This window comes from the organism of the source record quoted next, unplaced genomic scaffold (assembly GCF_019419815.1).
Source record: "Pyrus x bretschneideri cultivar Hongxiangsu unplaced genomic scaffold, Pyrus_bretschneideri_v1 Contig23, whole genome shotgun sequence".
In the NCBI taxonomy this organism is placed as follows: Eukaryota; Viridiplantae; Streptophyta; class Magnoliopsida; order Rosales; family Rosaceae; genus Pyrus; species Pyrus x bretschneideri.
The window spans coordinates 2,735,496-2,759,281 of NW_025999535.1; the positions used below are offsets into that span (position 1 = coordinate 2,735,496).

Genomic DNA, 23,786 nt, shown 5'->3' on the forward strand with positions numbered 1-23,786 from the left:
AATTATTTTTTTGAAAACCCATCAAACCCCAAATCCAACATTTTCATCCATTCTCCACATCCTCTCCCGCACCCATCCTCCACCTTCTTTGTGCACCTATCTTCCCACAGACGAGATTTGGGTTTTTTTATTTATTTTTATTTATTTATTTATTTATTTTTATGGGTTGCAGGAGGGAGAAGAGTGTGGGTGTGGGTGTGGGGAAATTAAGTGCGAGTGTGGGGGGAAGACAAATTGGATTGTTTTTTTTTTTTTTTTTTGGCCTTTTATTATTATTTTAATATTTAAAAAATATTAAATAATTATTTTTTAGTTTTTAATACTTTTTTAATAGAAAGTAGATCATGAATCAAGCCACGTCAGTACTTAACAGAAAAATTAACAGAAAAATTGACAGAGGTATGACATTGTCACAAATTCATAAGATGCGGTACGACATTGTCAATTTTAAAAGATGAGGTATGAAACTGTCGTGACTCCAATAGTTGAGGTAGTTTTTTGTACTTTACCCTTTTTTTTTTTAAATTTTACTCTTATTTATTATTTTAATATTTAAAAAATATTAAATATTTTTTTTAGTTTTTAATAATATTTTATTAATTTTTTAATAGAAAGTGGTCCCCGTCTATTGCCACGTCAGCATTTAACAGAAAAACTAACAGAAAAATTGACGGAGGTATGACATTGTCACAAATTCGTAAGATGCGGTATGACATTGTCAATTTTAAAAGATGAGGTATGAAACTGGCATGACCGCAATAGTTAAGGTAGTTTTTTGTACTTTACTAAAAAAAAAAATCTATTTGTTTGCTCCAATATTTCAATCTTTTAACCATATCATCGCATTCCCCATTTCCGTTGATGAAAAAAAAAAGGTTTAAGCCATTAGCGTTTGGCCAATTGGTGGTGAAGAATGACTAAATTGTTCACCCATTTGTCGACTCAGGAAGTCGGGGGTGGAGGAAACATTAGCCGAGGGACACATGCCCTCTTCCAAATCTCTTTTGTTTTTGTTTTTTTGTTTTTCATTAAGGAAGGAGATGGACTTAACCTCACAATGAGCTAACAATAATTCAAATTTGCCTTTAACGAGAATTGAACATAACATCTATCACTTATCGATGAACAAAACTATCATTAAACCGTAGTACTAAGTTGCTCCAAATTTCTTAAACTCTTTCAAATAACTAACGTTTTAAAATTGGGCAATTATGTTTACCAAAAAATGTTGGACATTTATTAGGTGGGTAGTATAAGGTGACGGACGTGGGCTAATATTTAAGTGAGTTTTAACCCTAGACTCTACTCGTACTTGAGCCCAATAATTTTAGCTAAAATTTAGCTATAAAATAAAGAGCATCATTAGAGATGATCTAATCCTAGTAAACCCGAGTTGCGAAAGGAAAATAATTGAACAATTTGAAAGTATTTTTCTTTATTCAATATCTTGGTCCGAATTCAAAACGAGATGACGAATGAGCAATGAGGATTCCCAGCACGAGAAAAAAAAAGACAGCCTATTAACTATGTTTCTTTTCATAATCGCATGTATATACATATTAACTTTTGGAGTGTGGGAAGCTTCTCTCTCAATAAATTGTTGATTATTATGAATTTTGATTCCAAACTCCAGGAGTCGCAGCCTTTACTGATTTTTCTCAGGAATCAATCGGAGCTTTTACTATTTCAGAAGCCCTTGTCAGGTACTCTTCTACTTTAATCTGCTTGCTTCCTTAGACAAACTTTTCTTGAGAAAATAAAATTCTGTGCCTATCTGTGCACGCGAGCGTACATGTGAGTATTTTGGTATATATTTGTCAGGTCTAAATATTTCATCTCTTTTTATTTACTTATGTTTGTATGAAATTTTACATTGAAAAAGTTGCTAAGTTATCAAAAGTGCAACGGAACAGTGATCTTAATAATGTTTTTGATTAGCCATCGGGATACATACCATTCTGTCAAGACAATGGGAGAACTTAATTATTGACTTCTCTTCCCAAAGTGGAATTCCATGATGACGTTCATTGATCGTTTACTCTCCTCCCTTCATGACTCAACAGACATAAAATATATATAGTCTTTGACTTTTTCGGCATGGGGACATCTATGGATCAGTAACTGTGGAGGACCTCTCGTATTCGTGATTGGATTTGCACTACTGTTGGGTAGAATGGTGTTGAACTTGATCTTGATCTTTGGGATTACAGTGTCATGAGTTTTGAATTGCCTCAAAGCCTCTCCTTGTCCAGAACACTGGAGGTTTTGAGGGTGGCGTCAAGTTTACAACCTATGCTTTCTTGAGTCTCAAGGTCTTACAGTGTCAAGGTACAATTTTTTGATGATTCAGTAGCAAAGCTTTTTTCTCGTTTTCCATAAGGTAATATTTCATTTCAGCATAAACTTTTGTTTGATCAATCATCTTTCTTGCAGGCTTTGTATCTGCCTACTTTTCAAAATCTGATCCAATTGGAGCTTGTTCTTAGTGCTCGCAGTTATTGGGAGTTTCTGACAGGGTTCTTCGTGCTCGCAGTTATTTTGTTTGATCAATGATGATCATTCTAGTCAGAATAAAACGAAGACTGAACAAAATTTCACTCATTAACTCACAAACTAACATGCTGTCAACCAAGAAACAAAAATCTTTCGGCTCACTTCAGTACAAATCCTCCCTTTTCCCGTTAACGAAAAAAATAAAAAAGTAAAATTTGAGCCATTGATGGTGATGAAGAGTGGCTATATGTTATTCCTTCACTCACTCTCAGATCTAAAACCTTGTTGATTTGTATATATTTTGTTTGTATGAAAGTATCAGATTATTAATACAACAAGTAAAGAATAAAAAATTAAAGAAGATTATGATAAAATTGGGGAATTTGTAACTTGTAAAAATTTAACCTTAATTAGTCAAATTTTTTTTCTTTATTAAATTTATTGAGTGTATTTGAAGTTCAGGACTATTCAAAACAAGGTGATGAATGAGAATTGCTATCCACACATGCCGTTTTAATTTATGTCTTTTGATCTTCTTCAACTCTTTCAATTCAACGGTCGAAAATTAAGAAGAGTTTGTGGAAAGTAAAAAGGAGTATATGGACACCACCATTCCCAAAAAGAGAATTCAAAACGAGGCAACATATGAAGTGTCATGGTTCAAGGAACCACCGGACATCATCATGGACATTTTACTAGAAGATATTTCTAGTTAATGTGGCTGGTTTTATAATTCTATTTCCTTGAGGATAGGTTCCCTTATGTTGTTTGTACGGGATGCTCTTTTCTCTTGAACCGGGTTGAAATTTCCAACAAGGTTTTTATCGAGGCCCATTATGCAAACTATCCTCAAGTTTTGTACGTTTTTCCTTTATCAATAAATATCGTACTGTTTCAAAAAAAAACGAGGCAACATATTTACTGCTCTTTGTGGTAATTAATCATATACGATCTATCAAGTTATTAACTTTTCGACTCTGTAATTCTCAATGAGTGTGCGGAAAGTTTCTCTCTCTATAAAATCTGACTATCCGAGTCCAGAGACTCCAGACTCCTGATTTTCTCTGCAATCAATTAAAAAATGTTTTGTTTGCTCAGTCATCTGAGAAGCTCTTATCAGGTACTACTCTTCTTAACCTGTTTGCTTCTTTAATCTGTTCGCTTCCTTGGAAAACCTTTAATGTATCATGAACTTACATATATATAGGTCTAAATTTTTTGCATGTATTTTTCGTTGCTTAAGTTTGTCTTGACAAGCTTTTATGTTATCAAGGGTACAACAGAACAGTGATCTCATTAATGTTTTTTATTAGCCATCAGGGTACATACCAATGGGTTCGACATCGAAGTGTCAAGAGGGAGTTGATAGGATCAGTGAATTGCCAAATTCACTTCTTTGCCAACTACTTTCATTCCTTCCGATATTAGATGCTGTGCAGACTACAATTCTGTCAAGACGATGGGAGAACTTTTGGACTTCTCTTCCCAAACTTGAATTTGATGATGATTGTTTTCCTTATTCATGGACTGAATCCAATCGTTTTTTGACGTTTGTTGATCGTGTACTTTTCCTTCATGACTCAACAGACATTCAAAAATTCAGCATTGAACTTTATAGGCGTTGGAAACGCTCCAGTGAACCAACACCGGATCATTTATCTCTTATTTATAATTGGATCTGCACTGCTATTAGGCACAATGTTGTTTATCTTGATCTTTATCTTGGTCTTTGGGATTGCAGTGAAATGAGTATTGAGTTCACTCAAGGCCCCTTCTTGTGCAAAACACTAGGAGAAGTTTTGAAGGTTGTCATCAAATTTTATTACCTGTTCTCCTCCTACGTCAGGCTGTTTCCCGAGTCTCAACGTCCTAATTGTCTAGGTAGAGGATCTTGATGATTCAGTGGCAAAGCTATTTTCTCATTGCCCTGTACTTGAAGATTTGAATATAGATGTAATTCCAAATGTTTATGCTTCAAATGTCAACATATCTGCACCTAGCTCGAAGACCTTAACAAAATCGTTGAACACTGACTAATGAAAAGGACAGTGATTTTGTCCCTTTTTATATTGATGCTCTAAACCTGGAAAAGTTATCCATTGCGGCTGCCAATTTTCTCTCTTATTTTCGCTTGGGGAGTGAAAAATCTCCAGTCCAAGTAACAGTTTATTTCAGGAGTATAGTTGAATATTCTTCCGCCATTGATGACTGTGTAACTGAGTTTCTAGCAGGAATTTCTAATGTTAGAATCTCTCTCTTACGGTTTCAATTTTTGAGGTAACTATGCCCTAGGTTTCTTTCCCCTGTTTACCATCTTTCTTTTTCTTAAACTTTGTTCCTCTTATTGTTCTTTCATTTTTACCAAACTTAATTGTGGTAGTGACTGGAAGCTTTTCTGTTTAATTTTGGAATGTTGCGAGTTCAAATACTTTCTTATGTATTTATTATTGCATCAACTTTTGATTAATCAATGTTCTTTCTTGCAGGCTTTGTGTTTGACTACTTTTGAAAATCTGATTCAACTCGAGCTGAATTTTATTGGTCGGAATTTTTGGGCGTTTCTAACAGGATTTCTGAAGAATTCACCTGTCTTGAAACATTTTGAGTTTCATAATTTACTTTCTCTTATGCAGCATGATTTCTTTTATGTGGCTCTGAACAATTCTTAATTTAACTGTTCTTTTAAATAAATTGGCAGGACAACGAATGGTATGAGGAACATGAGCATAAATGGAATGTGAGCAATAATCCACCAGACATCGTGCCTCTTAATTTGTTTGTTGTCACATCTCCAGACCATCTCCATAAGGTGTTTCAAGGGTCAGCGAGATGAGATGGAAGTTGCTAAATATTTTTTGAAGAATGGCAAAGTTTTAAATAAGATGACTATTCATACACTTACTTCTCCTAGAACACGTAAATTTTTGTGTTCGGAAGATGAGATGTATAGGAAAATTTCAACATTTGAATGGGGTTCAAAGACTTGTCAAGTTGAATTTATAAAGATGGGTGATCTTAGAGGGGGTCCAAGGACGTGTTATTGCTACTAAACAATTTTCTCTGTTGATTGAAGATGCTCTTTATTTAGTTTTGTGTGGATTTCTTTTTTACTTTGATTTTACTTCTTTAACATTCTAGCATATGTAGTGTATTCATCAGTTAGGAGATAAATTATTGATACTATTGAGCATCGTAGTTTTTCGATTGTTGAACTCCAACCTTCCTCGACGAATAATATCATCTGTTCATTGTATTTTCTTCTGTATTATTTATCGTCATTGGTTCGACACAGGAAGTTATGACTGGTAATCTCACAGGGAGGAATGCTGCTGAATAATTCATGAACTTGTAAGTTCGGAACAATAATCTTTGTATTCGGAATAAGAATCACAAACTCTTCAGTTTGTTTACTCAGTCAACAACTCTTACCCAATGGAACTTTGTGTTCAGGTTATATGAATTTTGAATGTTTGTTGTAATCAGAATTAGTTACGCCGTTTGAATTTTGAATTGTAAACTTGTGAATAGGTTTTTGAAACCCTAATGTAATCTGAAAATCATTATAAATAGATTGCATCCTACGGAGTTGAGGGCAAGTAATTACAGTGAAAAACCTTAGTTCTTCTTTAAACTTTCCTGCTAGCAATAGTTGTATAGAGAGTAAACTGTCAATTTTCCTCTTGAACTTTCAACTAATAGTTTTACAGACTACAGATCTCCCCCTTGAACCTTCATTTAACTTTCGATTTACCCCCTACTTTTAAATTGGAAAGTCAAGGACTTAAACTAAATTTGTTGGCCAATTTCCCCATGCCGTTAGTTTTTCATTTATTCCATCCAAATTTATGTTAAATGAAAGTATGTGCACAATATGCGAGGGTAGTTCGGCCGCTTCGTTCTTTAAAATAATTAAAAACCGTAGATTTATAAAATGTTGATATATGCAAATCTGTATGATTATATAATTTTTGTGTCTAAAGGTCTAGCAAAGTAACTTTTTTTTTTCCTCAAAAGAGAGTCACGTGGTGTGCACATGATAAAAGTTAACTTTAATTTGGATAAAATATATAGAAAACTAACGGTAGGAGCATCGGCCAAGAAAATTAGTTTAAGTCCTTGATTTTCCAATTTAAAAGTTTAGGGAGTAAATCAAAAGTTAGGTGAAAATTCAGTGGAAAAATCAACAGTTTACTCTTTTATAGATTAGTGTGAAATATTATTTACAATAATAAAATAAAAGTTAGCAGCTGGAAGGGGTCTAGGTGGTGATTTTACACAAGGCATATTTGTCGACTTGCCTCCTGAAATTGTATGGAGCTGCCAATTTCTCATCTGAACTTTAATTTTAGCCGATTACCCCGTGAGCTTTTCTAATTAGCCGATTTCTCTTTTGGACTCTAATTTTAGTCGATTATCCTCTTAAACTTTTATAAATAACCAATTTCCTCATAGCGTTAGATTTAAAGAAGTTTCATCTAATTTTTCATTCATCTTGATCATAGAAACAACATGACAATTGCATGAGGGCAAAAAAGATAAAAAAAATTGGAAGGATGAAAAATTGAAAGAAAGTTTTTAAAATTGACTATTTATAAAGGTTTGGGAAATAATCAGCTAAAATTAAAGTTTAAAGAAAAAATTGACTACTTAAAAAAAGTCCAAAAGGTAATAGATCAAAATTAAAGATCAAAGAGAAATTGCAGCGGCAATAAAGTTCAGGCAAATCAACAAATACCTCGTTACACAACGCTGAAGGGAGTGCTTCTCCTCCTCCTCCTCCCGCGGCTCTCACTTTCTTAGATTTTCCCGTCAGTTCTCAGCTGCCGATAAGAATTTTACTGTTCACCCAGAAACTCACATCAGGTACTTCACTTCACTCCTTAACTTTCTCACTTCCTTACCGTTGATCTGTCTGGTTACCGAGAAAACTGAGAAAAATATAGAGGGAATAGAAAATCTAAAGTCTTACCCTTTAGTTTTGATTCGCTGATATTTTCCTCTTTAGATTAAATGAAAGAAAAATAAAGGGCGGAGATAAAGTTTTTCTTTTTCATATTTAATTGAAATTCAAAGTCTTTGAATTTGCAATGTAATAAAAAATTTTAGGGTTCAAATGGCTTTGAAAAGTAAGAGCCGATACGGTGCTAAAGATAGGATCAGTGAATTACCTGTCGAAGTTCTTCGTCACATACTTTCTTTCCTTCCAACGAAATATGCTGTCAGGACCAGCTGTTTGTCTACCAAGTGGAAGAATATATGGGCTTCTGTCCCCATCCTTAACTTCCACCATGAATATTTTTCTGGAGATGCTGGATTTTCGATGTTTGTTGAACGTGTACTTTTCATGCGTGATTCATCAGACATTCAGTGGTTCAGTCTTTGTTGTCGCCAGATTCAGGACTTTTCACGTGTTGATGGTTGGATTCGGACGGCTATTAGGCATAATGTTGTTGAACTTTCCATTTCTGCCATCTTTGATCATCTCAGGATTTATGAGTTGCCTAAAAGCCTTTGCATGTGCAACAGTCTGACGTTTTTGGAGCTACTGTTAAACTTTACTACCAAAGTTCCTACATCAGGGTGTTTTCCAAGTCTGAAGTACCTCTGTGTTATGTTATTTGGCATGGCTGATAAGGACTCGATGAATAGGCTTTTTTCTCAATGCCCTGTACTCGAAGTTTTAACTATAAAAGCAGTTTCAGGGATACGTCATGTAGTCTTGGACATCAACATTTCAGCTCCTGAACTGAAGATGCTAAAAATTTATTTGGGCGCAGGAGCTTTGCACAATCATTTTATTAATGCCCCAAAGCTTGAAAATCTAGATCTCTGTGACAGCCGTTTGTCAAATTATATTTTTGAGAATGTAAAATCACTAATTAAAGCGGATATAGATCTCAGTGACCAATTTGGAATTTACGGTCCTGGCTATGTGAACCGTGTGACTGCACTTCTAGCCGGCATTTCCCATGTTAACTATCTGTGTCTTTCTGCTCCATCTTTTGAGGTAGCTACTCAATACTTCCGTTCTTTGTCCATTGTTTCTGATTCAGTTTTTTGGCAGCTTTGCTCCCGTGGTATTACTAAGTAACTAGATTGTTCGTATTTATTCTTACCTCTGTTGTTGATCGTATTTATCTTTTACTAAACGTAGTGTTTAGGGCAGAAGGCTCTTTTTTCCTTTGTTTATTTGTTTTTTTTGTTTTTGTTTTTTTTTACACTTGGAACTGGATCTTTATGATTGCAACATCTTCAAATCGATAAATGAGTTTCTCAAGAGATCCCTTAATCTGGAATACCTTGGTCCATATGTAAGTGTATTTACACGTGTGCTTTATCAACAGACAACTCTTAGATATTCTCATTTTATTCATACATTTAATAAATTGGCAGTTCAACGAATGTATTGAAGAACTTGGAGCATCCATGGATTCAGCCAAACCTTGTGCCTAATTGTTTGTTGTCATACCTTAAGACAGTCTCCATAAGGAAATTCGAGGGACGGCAAGCTAATATGGAAGTTGCAAAGTTTTTGTTAAAGAAAGGTAAAGTATTGAATAACATGACTATTGCGACAAGTGATCCTCAGTGTGCAAAGGAGGAGCTATACAAGGAATTTCGTATGTTTGAACGGGGATCAAAGACTTGTCAAGTTAAATTTATTTGAGATGCAACCTCAGGCTTTCCAGTGATCATACTTTTGAAGTCCAATATTTTGGTTTCCAGAAGGATTATGTTATCAGAGCTGCAAATTAAATCATGATCTGAGATGCAGTTTTAGGCTTCTAAAAGATTTTATTTAAAGTTCAGTTCGTGGTTTTGAAAGGATTTGGTTTTCAAATTTGTAAAAGCACTATATGTGTCTGTACAAGATGAATCTGTTTGCAATCGGTTGTTTTCCGTTGTAGAATTTTATTATCAACTCCGTTTACCTTCTTGAACTTTGTTTAGACTGATTTGGTTATGGTGACATGCCATGGTCAGTTAGTTCATTCTGGTTTGGTATTGTTTGGTATTGTTGTGTTTTGATAAAAAACTGCTTCTGCTGTGAAGTGAGAATAAGCTTATTTTTGCTGCGTCACGTTCTCAGTTTTTTCTTCACCCAAAACTGTGAAAATAAGTTGTTTTTAAGTGTTTACCAAACACTTTTTTGAGCTCATCTTTTTTTTATACTCACTTTTTATAAAAGCATCTCAGTACCAAACTAGTACTAACTATCTGATCAAGATTTTTGTATTTTTTTACTAAAGATCTTATGGTTAAAAAGTTCGGAGTATCTAATACTTTGTAGTGCTAAATTGGACTCGACAGCGAAAGCTGAATTATGCAATAGAAAGTAACACCAAAGAAAACCTATGGAGAGTATCCATTCATAGGTAATCACAAACTTCCAATTTCGGTATGAACTGTCATTAGATCTCGTGGAGCTGCACTCCTGATCGTAATTTACCGTGTCCCTTCGGCTCATTGCTTCAAGATAGGTTTAGACTAAAATTTATACAAAACTACTCGAACTATTAGAGGTAAGCTCAAAAAGCGCTACGTACATTTTTTTGTTTGCCGATTTACTACCAAACTCTAATTTTAACGTGGTTGGACCATCTTTGTAAGTTTAAGTTAGAAATTCCCCCATAACGCATCGCATGTTGAACAAATTAACGAAATTTTTTCCTCCATTCATATTTAAGTGTAAAACTCGTCAAATATAAAATCTTAAGTGTAAGAACTTGCAATTTATATGAGTCAAATTTATGGCCTCCCAATACTACACCTTAGTGCTATCTATTTTTATGTTTATAAGTTTATAAGACCACCTATTACCAAAGTAAAAAGGGTAAGTGCATTTACCACGTAAAGAAATAGAATTTTTTGTTAAGGTAAAGAAACGGTTTTTGGCTTGAAGCAATTGTCACTGTCTTAGGTTTTCTCGCCATTTCTCGGCTGCCAATTAGAGTTTCACCGTTCTCCAACATCTAAACAAGTACTTTTCTGGGCCATCCCAGAATCACAGAAAGCCCATATCAGGTACTTCACTTCCCATCTTTTTTAACTTCCTTACCATCTGTTTGGTTACCAAGAAAATTGAGAAAATTATATAGAACAATCACGTCTCAACCTTTAGTTTAGATCCGTATCCATCTAAATGATGATATATATATATATATATATGCATGCATTCTGTTCTGCTTTGATTTCTCTGTGAATTTAAGAAAACATAAATTTTACATTCGCATCTAATTTAGAGATTTTGATACTGATGACTCAATGTGTAAGCTTTTCTCAAACTGACCAGTACTTGAAGATTTGGCTATAGAAGGAACTCTTCGATACGGTGTATTTTTGAATCTCAACATTGATGCTTCCGAGTTGAAGAGATTAAGGATAAGTTCGGAATTTTACGACAATGAGAAAGATGGGGACAAATTTTTTATTTTTGCGAGATAAATTTTTTATTTTTACTCTTAAATTATTGTAATAATTTCAAACCATCCTCCCTCCCTTAATAATAATAAAATAAAAATTACCACTAAACTGTTGAATTGTAATCTTGTCTTGGCCCAAAGATAATTGATCCGGCCCATACACAAAGAAAGATCCATGCACATGCTAGAGAATTCTAGCAAAGTTCAAGTTGGTGGAAGAGTCTAGAAGAATGGTGAGGATTCCACCAACATACAAGATTAGTGTAGATAATTCTAGCTTAGGAAGGAATTATCTAGATATCTCTAGCATGATGTTTTCATGCTTCTCCAAGGTTCCATCCATGCCTATAAAAGGAGAAGGCATCCACACCATTTGAAACAACCAAGAGAGCAAGTAGCAAGAAGTGAGAGTGTCAAGTAAGAAGTAAGAAGAAGCAACAAAGCTTCTAAGAGTGTTTGAGTGTTTCCTTTTGAACTAAGTTTGTGAGTGAATAAAAACCTTGTGTAATACTTTGAGAATTCTTTCTTTCTCTTGCCTATCAATTCCGCTGCGTTACATTTTTCTTTGTGAGATAAACATCTCCAGAGTAGTGAAGCATTTTTAAACCCCCAACAAAGTGGTACCAGAGCTATGGCTAGCAATGCTATGGCAGCCTTCCAAGTTCCAGTGCTCGACAACAACAACTTCGATAATTGGAGTATCAAAATGAAGGCCCTTTTGGGTGCACACGATGTTTGGGAAGTCGTGGAGAAAGGCTACACTGAGCCAGAAGATGAAGCTACTCTGTCTCAACCCCAAAAGGAGAGTTTGAAAGATTCAAGAAAGAGAGACAAGAAGGCTCTCTACCTCATTTACCAAGCATTAGATGACAATGGCTTTGAGAGGGTCTCGAGTGCAACCTCTGCCAAGCAAGCATGGGAGAAGCTTCAAACCTCTTACAAAGGAGCTGAACAAGTGAAAAAGGTTCGTCTTCAAGTATTAAGAGGTGAGTTCGAATCTCTACAAATGAAAGGGTCTGAATCAATCTCTGATTATTTCTCAAGAGTCTTAGCCGTTTCCAATCAATTAAAAAGAAACGGAGAAAAGTTAGAAGATGTTAGAATTATGGAGAAGATACTACGCTCGTTGGACCCCAAGTTCGAGCACATTGTCGTGACGATTGAAGAAACTAAAAACTTGGAAGAAATTAGTATAGAGCAATTAATGGGTTCGCTACAAGCATATGAAGAGAAACATAAGAAGGGGCAAGGGAATGATGAGCAGCTCCTCAAGACACATATCCAGCCAAAGAAGAAAGAAGAAAGCTTCAACAACGAGAGAAGCCAATATGGAAGAAGTCGTGGTCGAGGTCGCGGACGTGGACATGGGCGTGGATGTGGTTGGAACTTAAACAACCATAGCAACTACGAAAGAGGAGAAAGCTCAACAAAAGGTCGCGGAAGAGGACGCTCAAACTCGAGGTATGAAAAATCTCATGTTCAATGCTATAATTGTCAAAAGTTTGGGCATTATGCTTGGGAATGTAGAGCTCCAAACAGCAGACTTGATGAGAAGGTCAATTATGTGAAAGAAGAGAAAGAAGAGAATGGTGTTGTGCTACTAGCATGCAAGAACAATGATGGAGACCAAGACTATACATGGTACCTTGACACCGGCGCTAGCAACCACATGTGCGGAAGAAGAAGCATCTTCGTAGAGCTCAATGAATCAGTGAGTGGCAACGTTTCTTTTGGAGATGAATCCAAAATACCCGTAAAAGGAAAAGGTAACATCCTTATTCCCCTGGAAAATGGGGGTCACCAATTAATTTCGAATGTCTACTACGTGCCCAATATGAAAAGCAACATTTTGAGTTTGGGTCAACTCTTAGAAAAAGGTTATGATTTTCATACGAAAAATTATATCCTTTTTCTTAGAGATGACAAAGGAAGATTAATTGCCAAGGCGAAAATGTCAAAGAATAGGATGTTTCCCATGAACATTCAAAACGATGTTGCAAAGTGTCTCAAGATATGTTACAAAGACATATCTTGGCTTTGGCATCTTCATTTTGGGCATCTTAACTTTGGGGGACTGGAGTTATTATCCAAGAAGGAGATGGTGAGAGGCTTACCGTGTATCAGCCACCCTGATCAAGTTTGCGAAGGATGTTTACTTGGGAAACAGTTCAGGAAAAGCTTTCCAAAGGAGTCGACCACAAGAGCCCAGAAGCCACTCGAGCTCATTCACACCGATGTGTGCGGTCCAATAAAACCAAGCTCTTTGGGTAAAAATAATTATTTCCTTCTCTTCATTGATGATTTTTCAAGAAAAACCTGGGTGTATTTCTTGAAGCAGAAATCAGAAGTCTTTGGAGCATTCAAGAAGTTCAAAGCCGCTGTAGAAAAGGAGAGTGGTTGCGAGATTAAAGCCATGAGATCTGATCGAGGAGGAGAATTCACTTCGAAGGAATTTCAAGAGTTTTGTGAAGCAAATGGAATTCGTCGACCTTTGACAGTTCCAAGATCCCCTCAACAAAATGGAGTGGCGGAAAGAAAAAATCGAACCATCCTCGACATGGCTCGAAGCATGCTCAAAAGCAAGAAATTGCCTAAGGAATTGTGGGCAGAAGCTGTAGCATGTGCTGTCTACCTATCCAATCGGTCTCCAACAAGGAGTGTGTGGGGAAAAACTCCGCAAGAAGCATGGAGTGGAAGAAAACCAGGTATTTCTCATCTAAGAGTTTTTGGAAGCATAGCCCATGTACACGTACCAGACGAGAGGAGAACCAAGCTCGACGACAAAAGTGAGAAGTTCATCTTCATCGGCTATGACACCAATTCAAAAGGCTATAAGCTGTATAATCCAAACAATGGGAAGACGGTGATCAGTCGAGACGTGATGTTCGATGAAGAAGGAGAATGGGATTTTGGCCCGCATGCAGGTGATCTTCACTTCTTTCCTCAATTTGAAGAAGATAATGAACAAGGGATGATGGAGCAAGCAAGAGAGGTTCAACAAGAATCCACTACTCCACCTGCTTCACCAACATCAACCAATCATGGTAATTCATCAGCATCAGCATTGTCAAGTGGGAGTCTAAATGAAAGAGAAGTACCACGCACAAGAAGTATACGAGATCTTTATGAGGTAGCTGAAAGACTTGATAATCCTACACTTTTCTGTCTCTTTGCTGATTGTGAACCAGTCGACTTCCAAGAAGCAGTGCAAGATACTAAGTGGAGGAAAGCAATGGATGAAGAAATTGAAGCAATCCAGAAGAATGATACATGGGAACTCACTGTTCTTCCGAAAGGACACAAAGCCATCGGAGTCAAGTGGGTGTACAAGACAAAGAAAAATGCCAATGGAGAGGTCGAAAGATACAAGGCAAGACTAGTGGCGAAAGGCTATAGTCAAAGAGCCAGAATCGACTATGATGAGGTATTCGCACCCGTTGCTCGGTTGGAAACTATACGATTACTAATTTCTTTGGCAGCTCAAAACAGTTGGAAGATTCAACAAATGGATGTGAAGTCCGCCTTCCTAAATGGAGTCCTTGAAGAAGAAGTCTACATTTAGCAACCGTCAGGCTATGAGATCAAAGGGCATGAAGACAAAGTTCTGAAGCTGAAGAAAGCCCTCTATGGGTTAAAACAAGCGCCACGAGTATGGAATAGTCGCATCGACAAGTACTTTCAGGAAAACAACTTCATCAAGTGCCCTCATGAACATGCTCTCTACGTCAAAGTCAAAGATGGAGATATTTTGATTGTGTGCTTATATGTGGATGATCTAATCTTCACCGGGAGTAATCCAAGCATGTTTGAAGAGTTCAAGAGAGTGATGACCAAAGAATTTGAGATGACCGACATCGGGTTGATGGCATATTACCTAGGCATTGAAGTCAAGCAGAACGTAGAAGGAATTTTCATCTCCCAAGAAAGCTACACAAAGGAGATACTGAAAAAGTTCAAAATGGACGACTGCAAGCCCGTGAGCACGCCAATGGAGTGCGGAGTCAAACTAACCAAGTATGACAAAGGAGAAAGCGTAGATCCAACATTTTTCAAAAGCCTAGTTGGAAGCTTGCGCTACTTGACTTGCACAAGACCAGATATTCTCTATGCTGTCGGATTAATCAGTCGCCACATGGAGAATCCCATAACTACACATTTGAAAACGGCCAAAAGAATTCTTCGATACCTCAAAGGTACTGTTAACTTTGGCTTGTTTTATTCAAGTTCTGATAACTACAAACTTGCTGGATATAGCGACAGTGATTGGGCAGGAGATTCCGACGACAGAAAAAGCACTACTGGATTTGTGTTCTTCATGGGAGACACTGCATTCACATGGATGTCGAAGAAGCAACCGATTGTCACTCTCTCTACCTGCGAAGCTGAATATGTAGCTGCTACTTCATGTGTCTGCCATGCAATCTGGCTGAGAAACTTGCTGAAAGAATTAAGAATGCGACAAGAAGAGCCAACAAAGATCTATGTTGACAACAAGTCTGCAATAGCTCTAGCAAAGAATCCAGTATTCCATGACAGGAGCAAGCACATAGATACCCGTTATCATTTCTTAAGAGAGTGCATTGCAAGAAAGGATGTGCAAGTGGAATACGTGAAGTCTCAAGACCAAGTTGCCGACATATTCACCAAGCCACTCAAACAAGAAGACTTTGTCAGACTAAGAAACTCAATTGGCGTCACAAGACAAGATTAAGGGGGGATGTTGAATTGTAATCTTGTCTTGGCCCAAAGATAATTGATCCGGCCCATACACAAAGAAAGATCCATGCACATGCTAGAGAATTCTAGCAAAGTTCAAGTTGGTGGAAGAGTCTAGAAGAATGGTGAGGATTCCACCAACATACAAGATTAGTGTAGATAATTCTAGCTTAGGAAGGAATTATCTAGATATCTCTAGCATGATGTTTTCATGCTTCTCCAAGGTTCCATCCATGCCTATAAAAGGAGAAGGCATCCACACCATTTGAAACAACCAAGAGAGCAAGTAGCAAGAAGTGAGAGTGTCAAGTAAGAAGTAAGAAGAAGCAACAAAGCTTCTAAGAGTGTTTGAGTGTTTCCTTTTGAACTAAGTTTGTGAGTGAATAAAAAACCTTGTGTAATACTTTGAGAATTCTTTCTTTCTCTTGCCTATCAATTCCGCTGCGTTACATTTTTCTTTGTGAGATAAACATCTCCAGAGTAGTGAAGCATTTTTAAACCCCCAACATAAACTGTAATACTACTATCGGTTTGTTTGTTTATAAGTTTTTATGTATAAGACCATTACCAAAGTAAAAAAGGTATGTGCATTTGCCTCGCAAAGAAATAGTTTGTGTAATACCATTTATCAGCAAAGTTAAAAAGGTATGTTCATTTGCCACATAAAGAATAGTTATAGGCTCGAAGCAACTGTGGTTTTTCCGATGGGAGTGCTCTTTGTGGTTTTCGCTTTCTTAGGTTTTCTCACAGTTTATCGGCTACCAATAAGAGTTTCATCACCGTTCACCAACCGCTAAACTGGTACTTTTTTGGGCCATCCCAGAATCCCAGAAAGCTCATATCAGGTACTTCACTTCCTAACTTTTTTAACTTATCATCTGGTTTCCCAGAATTGATAAAATTATAGAGGAATAGAAGAATCAAGTCTTAACCTTTAATTTAGATCCGCATCCATTTAATTGACATATACAATTAATGCATGCATTCTGTTCAACTTTGATTTCTCTGTGAATTTAAAGAAACATAAATCTCATATTTCCTATGAAATATTAAGCACTATGATCTCTTAGCTATCCAAGTTACAACATTGGTGCCGTGTTTTTTAGTATAGCTGCTACGGCATACAAATGTGTTTGAAGTCATTGAAGTCAAAGGGTCGAGCGGATGTTGAAGATAGGATCGGTGATACCAGATGCGTTACTTTGTCACATACTTCCATTTCTCGAAAGAAATGCTGTAAGCACCAGCATTTTGTCTAGGAGATGGAAGAATGTACGGGCTTCTCTTACCAATCTAGACTTCTGCCACACAGATATTCCTAAATCTCGTGGTTTCATGCTTCCGTTGAGCAGGTACTATCCTTTCACGACTCATCAGACATTCAAAAATTTCGTCTTCACAGTGATTGTCCTCGGAAATCATCAGTTCCTCTTGTTTAAAGGGTTGGATTCGCAACTGCTATTAGGCATAATGTTGTTGAGCTTGATCTTTCCACTGGTCGGCACCAAATTTTGAAGTTGCCTCAAAGCCTTTTCACTTCCAACACACTAAAACGGTTTTGAAGCTGGGGTCAGATTTTATAACCAGTTTTCCTACATCAGGGTGCTTCCCAAGTCTCAAGGTCCTTCAAGTTAGATTTAGAGATCTAGATACTGATGAGTCAATGTGTGAAGTTTTCACGAAATTCCCTGTACTTGAAGATTTGGTTATAGAAGGAACCCGTCGATATGGTGTAATTTTCGATCTCAACATCAATGCTCCCGAGTTAAAAAGGTTAAGGATAGGCTTGGAGTGTAATGATTTTGAGGTAGATGGGGACAACTTTTTTATTTTTGCTCCAAGGCTTGAAAGCCTTGATCTCGAGGAGCATAGTTACTCAAATTACTTTTTTGGAGAATGCTAACTATCTATTTAAAGCCAATATTGACCTAGATCACCACTATGCAAATGCATTATCACCCCGGTTTGCTGGTTGTGCAACTGTGCTTTTGGCAGGGATTTGCAAGGTTAAGCATCTATACCTTTCAGCTCATCTTTTGGAGGTAAGTATATCCGAACTCCTTTCTTTTACAGTTGTAAAAAGGAAACATAAGAGGTAATTTCGAAGGATGGAAGAGTTGTGGCGTGAGGCATTCATGCTGGCTTATGATTTTTAATTTTTTTTTCAAATTTAGACTTAATAAATTTGCAGGAATGAAGAAACTAATTAAGTAGTACATAATTAGGTTTGGCTGCTTTGGAAAGCAAATCAAAAATAATAATTAAAATAAAAGAACAGATTCGTAAATGAATAAGAAGTTTACCGTCTGTATTCGCAAATGTCCCTCCATGATATACCAAAGCACGTCAAGGAAAAAGACATCCTTGCATCCTCTACTTTTCCATATTTTGCCCCACATCTATTGTTCTGATTATTCTTTATTTGTTCTAAACGTAGTGTTTGCTACTTGCCTTTTTTCTTATTATGGAAATTTATGATTTGCGATATTATATAGTGCATGAGCAAATTCTTAGTTTTCGGCGCGAGTTTATCTTAGATCAATGCTCTCTCTTTCATGAAGCCTTGCTTTCTGCCCGCTTTTGATAATTTTAAGCACTTGGAGTTTGCTTTCTATGAATTCAAATCACTGGATAGTGCTAATAGAGTTGCTCAGGAGAACAACAAAGCTGGAATATCTTGCCCTACAACTTCATGATGTAAGCTGTATTTCCTCGTCTGCTACGCAATATCTGCATGCTGCTCCTAATGATTCTCATTTTATTCTTTCTTTAAATTAATGACTGCCAGGATGTTGCCAGTGATAAATATTGTGGATACCCAGAGCGTGAATTGAGTCTACCCGAGTTTGTGCCTGATCTGTTTGTTATCACACCTCAAGACCATCTCGATAGTGGGATTCTAGGGAAGGGAGGATGAGATGGAAGCGGCAAATTATTTGTCAAAAGTTGGTGCAGTTTTGCATAAGATGATTATTAAACTTGGCATTGGATCTCAAGAAGAGGAAGCATAGGTTAAAGTTTGAAGGTTTCGAAGGGGTTCAACAACTTGTCAAATGTCAAGTCGAATCTGATTAAGATGACTTTTTTTTTATTTTTTTATTTTTTTATTTTTTTCCAGGATATTCTGCTTGAAGTTCGATTCTGTGTTTTTGAAAGATCCTGGTTGGCAATAATATATTAAAGCAACGTTGTCACTCTTAAGATGAAACTATTTGTCGTGGGCTCTTTTGTATCTGAAGATACTTGCATTTGCATTCGTGCCACAGTCATATTAACGAGAAGTGAGAAGAGAAAAAGCTCTATGTCGGGTACAATGAACACGCTTCAACCTTCAGAAAGAAAACATTTCCACATTTCTCTTTTCCTCATGCTTCGTGATTCTGTTGTAGGTTGTATGCAATTAAGAAGTACACTATAAAAACTTAAATTTGGAACTTGTTTTGATTCTGTAAAGGGAAGTAAAAGGTAGTTGTAACTTGTGTAGAGCATTATCTGAATGAAGACAATGCATATTAGATTTGTATCTTATTTCAACAATGTGAAAGAAAGTGAAATGTTGAATCTCCATGTTTCAACAAACAGGAGGGCCAAAGTCACGTCCAGGGAGAAGTACCACCAATGCTTTATTCACCAAGTTCTCCTCAAAACGAGCTTTCAAAGGGAAAAGATGGATGAACAAGCGAAATTAAGTTGTGCTTGTTTCATCCCTACATCGACTGACTGTTTCCCAGGCTGAAACAATCATCGCTAACCTCGTGCTCCTAAGGGAAATAGTGAATGCACTACTTCTCAGTGCACTTGGACGGATTTCTCGCACACATCTTGCAAACGGATAGAACTTAGTAAAAGAATGAGTGCTTGCTCTCGTTGGATTTGGCTCTTCAGTGTGCAAAAGAGGAGCTATACAAGGAATTTGATCCTAATTATTCGACGTTACAAGTACTACTTCGATATCTCATTTTTTTAGTTCGTTTCCACACAGTATTTGTGAATCACTACCATTTTTGTTCATTTCTTACAACTTTTCATTTCCAAAAAGAATTATTTCTACTTAAAAAATAGCTTTTCTTTATTATTGGAAAAAAAAAACACACACACACAAAAGCTCCTACCGTATCCATGTGCTTTGTTTGCTTATCATTTATTTACCATTGGTGGAATCGCACGTTTGGTTGGGAACAAAAACCCCATTTACCAAAGTAAAAAGGTCAAAGATGGTGACTTTATATAAATTCTCGAGTCAAGAGAATCTGAAATGTTCGCACTTTTAGAGCAGCGGCTGCGGTTAAAATAAGTCCCGATAGGGTTTGCTCTTCAGGTTTTCACTTTCTTAGCTTTCCTCACCGTTTCTCAGCTGCCAATCACAATTTTATCATCCACCAACCACCAAATCTGATCACACTCTTCTGGGTCCATCCGATCCCAGAAGCTCACATCAGGTACTTCAGCTTCTGAATTTCTGACATCCTTACCATCTATTTTTTTCTGTCAAACGACTTACCATCTGTTTGTTTGCCGAGAAAACACAGAAAAGAATATAGAGGAATTTTTTGTTATAAGAAAAAAAAAATCAGATCTTACCCTTTGATTTTTTAGGTCTAAAGGTCTTACTCTTTCGATTTAGATCCGCATCCATTTTCATGTAAATAAAACATAAGTAATTGAAAAATCGTTTTTATTTTTGATTTTATTGACACAAGGGTAAGAACATGCATGAGATTTTATCCGCTTTGATTTGTTGTTTCTGACTAATATAGAGGAAATTTTTTTATATATATAAAAATAAATAAAATAAAAAATAAAAACCAGATCTTACCATGTAAGTTTTTAGGTCAAAAGGTCTTACTCTTTCGATTTAGATCCGCATCCATTTTCATGTAAATAAAACATAAGTCATTGAAAAATCGTTTTTATATTTTATTTTATTGATACAAGGGTAAGAACATGCATGCGCTTTTATCTGCTTTGATTTGTTGTTTCTGACTCAGATGAAACATAATTTATTGAATTTTTTTTATATGAATTATTAAGTACGAAAGCTTAAGCTGTCTTTAAATTTACAACATTGTTACCATGTTTTTAGGGATGTGTTTGAAGTCCTTGAGGTCAAGGGGCAAAGAAAATGTTAGAGATAGGATCAGCGAATTACCAGACGCGTTGCTTTTGCACATACTTTCGTTCCTCGAAACAAAATGTTGTGTGAATACCGGCGCTTTGTCTAGAAGATGGAGGAATGTATGGGCTTCTATTCCTAATATAGACATCCGCCGTGGGCATTTCTCTCGCTCCGGTGACCTTTTTAATTTCGTTGAGCGTGTACTTTCCTTTCATGATACATCAGACATCCAAAAATTCCGTCTTCACTGTTTGTGTGACGACGTCATCAGATTCTCTCATATTGATCGTTGGGTTCGCAATGTTGTTAGGCATAATGTTGTTGAACTTGATCTTTCCGTTGAACTTAGTGTTTTGGCTGATTCATATCAAGGCCAAACCTTCGAGTTGCCTGAAAGCGTATTCACGTGCAAAACCCTAAGGGTTCTGGAATTGGGTTCAAATTTTATTACCAATGTTCCCGCATCAGGGAGTTTTCCGAATCTCAAGTTCCTTCGGGTTGTACTTGAAGAGCCTACTAATGACTCAATCTGTAAGCTTTTCTCGAGCTGCCCTGTACTTGAAGATCTAGCAATAGAAGGTTCTCATCGATATGGTGTAGTTTTCAATTTCAAAATCATTGCTCCTGAATTGAGGAGGTTAAGGATAAGTCTGGACTATGATGATTTTGATAAAGATGGGGACATTTTTTTTATTTTCGCTCCCAAGCTTGAAACGTTTGATCTCAGAGAGGAGGGTTTCTCAAGTTACCATTTGGAGAATGCAAACCATCTCTTCAAAGCCAAGATTTATCTTCCTGAACATTATGCAAGTGCATTAGCACCGTGCTTTGTTGAGCGTGCAAGAAGGCTTCTGGCCGGGATTCACAATGTTAAGCATCTAACCCTTTCAGTTCATCTTTTGGAGGTAAGTATATTATTCTTTATTTGTTCCAAACCTATTGTTTGCGGTTAATGCCCTTTTCTCGTTTTGGAAAATTTATGATTTGAGATATTGTATAGTGCATAACCAAATGTTTAATTTTCTGCAAAAGTTTATCTTTGATCAGTACTCTGTCTTTCATGAAGCCTGGCCTTCTGCCCGCTTTTGATTATTTGAACCACTTGAAGCTGGATCTTTATGAATGCAATCACTGGAATTTGCTAACAGAGTTGCTCAAGAGATCACCAAAGCTGGAATATCTTGTCATACAACTTTATGATGTAAGCTTTATCTCCTCGTCTGCTACGTAATACCAGCATGTTGCTCTTAATGACTCTCTTTTGATTCTTTCCTCAAATAACTGTCAGGGTTTAATCTGCGACGAAGATTATGGACACCTGGAGCATGGATGGAATCCACCAGCTTTTGTGCCTGTCTGCTTGTCATCGCACCTCAAGACCATCTCAATATTGCGATTCGAGGGAAGGGAGGATGAGATGGAAGCGGCAAAGTATTTGCTGAAACATGGCGAAGTTTTGAATAGGATGAATATTCTTACCAACTACTTTCAGCCGAAAAAAAAGGAGTTATACAGGGAATTTTGTTGGTTTGAAAGGGGTTCGAAGGCATGCCAAGTGGAATTTGAGCATGATGAGTTCTAGGGATTTTATTCTCCGTTTTAGAAAGGTTCTTTTGGGAAAGAAAACTAAAGCAAACTATGTAGTTCTTCTTAAGATGGTACTGAATAATCTATTTGCATTTTAGTTTCAATATTTTCGTTTGTATTGGTGCCCCTTTCCATAGTAATGTTGTCTGCTTCGTTGGTTTGGGCATTGAGCCCCCTCTCAACCAAAAGAAATGATTTTTGTACACGTTTGTTTCTCCTTACGCACATTCATGTTTAAACTGGTCCTTTATTGTCTTTTGCTGCACTCGATATAAAGGTCGGCAGATAAACATGAGTGTGCATAAATAGTGTTGTGGAAATTATTTTCTTCTAACGAAATCTTAAAGCTGCAAATGACGATTTTACAAGTAAAATCGCTTTTGACTACATTTGAGTACGATACACAAAAGTACTTTCTAAAGAACTTGCGAAGTGTGTGTTAATGAAGCACTTTCCAATACTTGTGTAGAAAGAAAGTACTTGAAACTTTGATGATTTTCAAGATGTTAGTAAAACTAAAGTACCCTCGAATAGAAGAAAGAAGTACCGAGTTTTGAAACTTTGCAAGGATGGGAGAGCCTGAGACGTTCACGTTCCTGATGTTGTGCGGAAGCTTCAACAAGTGTGAGTGAAAAATAATAAACCCTAGAAACTGATAACAGATAAATGGAACAATACCAACAAGAACACCAAGATTTATACTGGTTCGGCAATGCCTACATCCAGTTTGGAGACGACGGAGTATTTCACTATAATCAATGAGAACATACAATAGTGTTTATCACTCAATTTCCCAAAGACCCGAATAACCCAAGCTCACACACTTACAATAGGAAGAGAAAACCAAAAAAAAATACAAAGCAAGACAATTTGAGAAAATTCTTCTCTATGCCGAATGGCTTCTTTCTATTTTCCTTTCTTCCTTGTTATATTTGAGTTATGCCTACACCTCCTTTTATAGGCCAAGGCCTCTCATCAAGTAATAAAGAATTAGGCATAAGTGCATCTCCCACCTGTAAGTGCATCCAATTTTTATTTCCCACCTGTAAGTGCATCCATTTTTTATTTCCCACATGTAGCATGCCAACCATAAAAGTAGCCGACATCATTTGTTGGTTTTAGACTACTTTGTTTGAGCCAATAATCAACAATCTCCACCTTGGCGCAAACCCTCTAATTAGAACTCCCAATAGTCGTCTCCCACTCCCCCATGGGGCAATCAACAAATTTTACAAATGCCAATCAAGTCTAAGCAGTGCTTAAACTTGAGCAACGAAACTGGCTTTGTTAACATATCCGCAGGATTGTCAGCGGTCCCAATCTCCTGAAGAAGAATATCTCCCTCGTCAATAATCTCACGAAGAAAATGGAACCTCATGTCAATGTGTTTCGTACGTGCATGATGAACTTGATTCTTTGCTAAATGAATAGCACTCTAACTGTCGCAATGA

General features: G+C 36.7%; 3 protein-coding genes and 1 pseudogene across 3 annotated transcripts; all 4 read left to right on the forward strand.

Moving 5' to 3' along the window:
- The first annotated feature begins 731 nt into the window (after positions 1–731).
- On the forward strand, positions 732–9,414 carry LOC108866345 (annotated as a pseudogene).
- On the forward strand, positions 7,150–8,870 carry LOC103936519 (F-box/FBD/LRR-repeat protein At1g16930-like). The gene has a single exon (XM_048585865.1). The coding sequence runs from the start codon at positions 7,607–7,609 to the stop codon at positions 8,582–8,584; it is 978 nt and encodes a 325-aa protein (XP_048441822.1). The 5' UTR covers positions 7,150–7,606; the 3' UTR covers positions 8,585–8,870.
- A 2,133-nt stretch (positions 9,415–11,547) lies between the features above and the next one.
- Positions 11,548–12,853, forward strand: LOC108866010. Its single transcript, XM_018643943.2, has 2 exons — positions 11,548–12,682; positions 12,834–12,853. Exons 1-2 carry the CDS (start codon positions 11,548–11,550, stop codon positions 12,851–12,853), a joined length of 1,155 nt encoding a protein of 384 aa, XP_018499459.2.
- Positions 12,854–19,904: 7,051 nt separating this feature from the next.
- On the forward strand, positions 19,905–22,330 carry LOC103936518 (FBD-associated F-box protein At4g10400-like). Its single transcript, XM_048585911.1, has 4 exons — positions 19,905–20,071; positions 20,716–21,653; positions 21,815–21,949; positions 22,037–22,330. The coding sequence occupies exons 2-4, from the start codon at positions 20,718–20,720 to the stop codon at positions 22,328–22,330; spliced, it is 1,365 nt and encodes a 454-aa protein (XP_048441868.1). The 5' UTR covers positions 19,905–20,071; positions 20,716–20,717.
- The last annotated feature ends 1,456 nt before the right edge of the window (positions 22,331–23,786 follow it).

Bases quoted from the DNA above. Each gene is read 5' to 3' on its own strand.
- LOC103936519 (XM_048585865.1), top strand. From the start codon at position 7,607: ATGGCTTTGAAAAGTAAGAGCCGATACGGTGCTAAAGATAGGATCAGT.
- LOC108866010 (XM_018643943.2), top strand. From the start codon at position 11,548: ATGGCTAGCAATGCTATGGCAGCCTTCCAAGTTCCAGTGCTCGACAAC. The intron at 12,683-12,833 runs GTAACATCCTTA...CCTTTTTCTTAG, and splicing joins AATACCCGTAAAAGGAAAAG to AGATGACAAAGGAAGATTAA.
- LOC103936518 (XM_048585911.1), top strand. From the start codon at position 20,718: ATGTGTTTGAAGTCCTTGAGGTCAAGGGGCAAAGAAAATGTTAGAGAT. The intron at 21,654-21,814 runs GTAAGTATATTA...TCTTTCATGAAG, and splicing joins TTTCAGTTCATCTTTTGGAG to CCTGGCCTTCTGCCCGCTTT. The intron at 21,950-22,036 runs GTAAGCTTTATC...AATAACTGTCAG, and splicing joins TTGTCATACAACTTTATGAT to GGTTTAATCTGCGACGAAGA.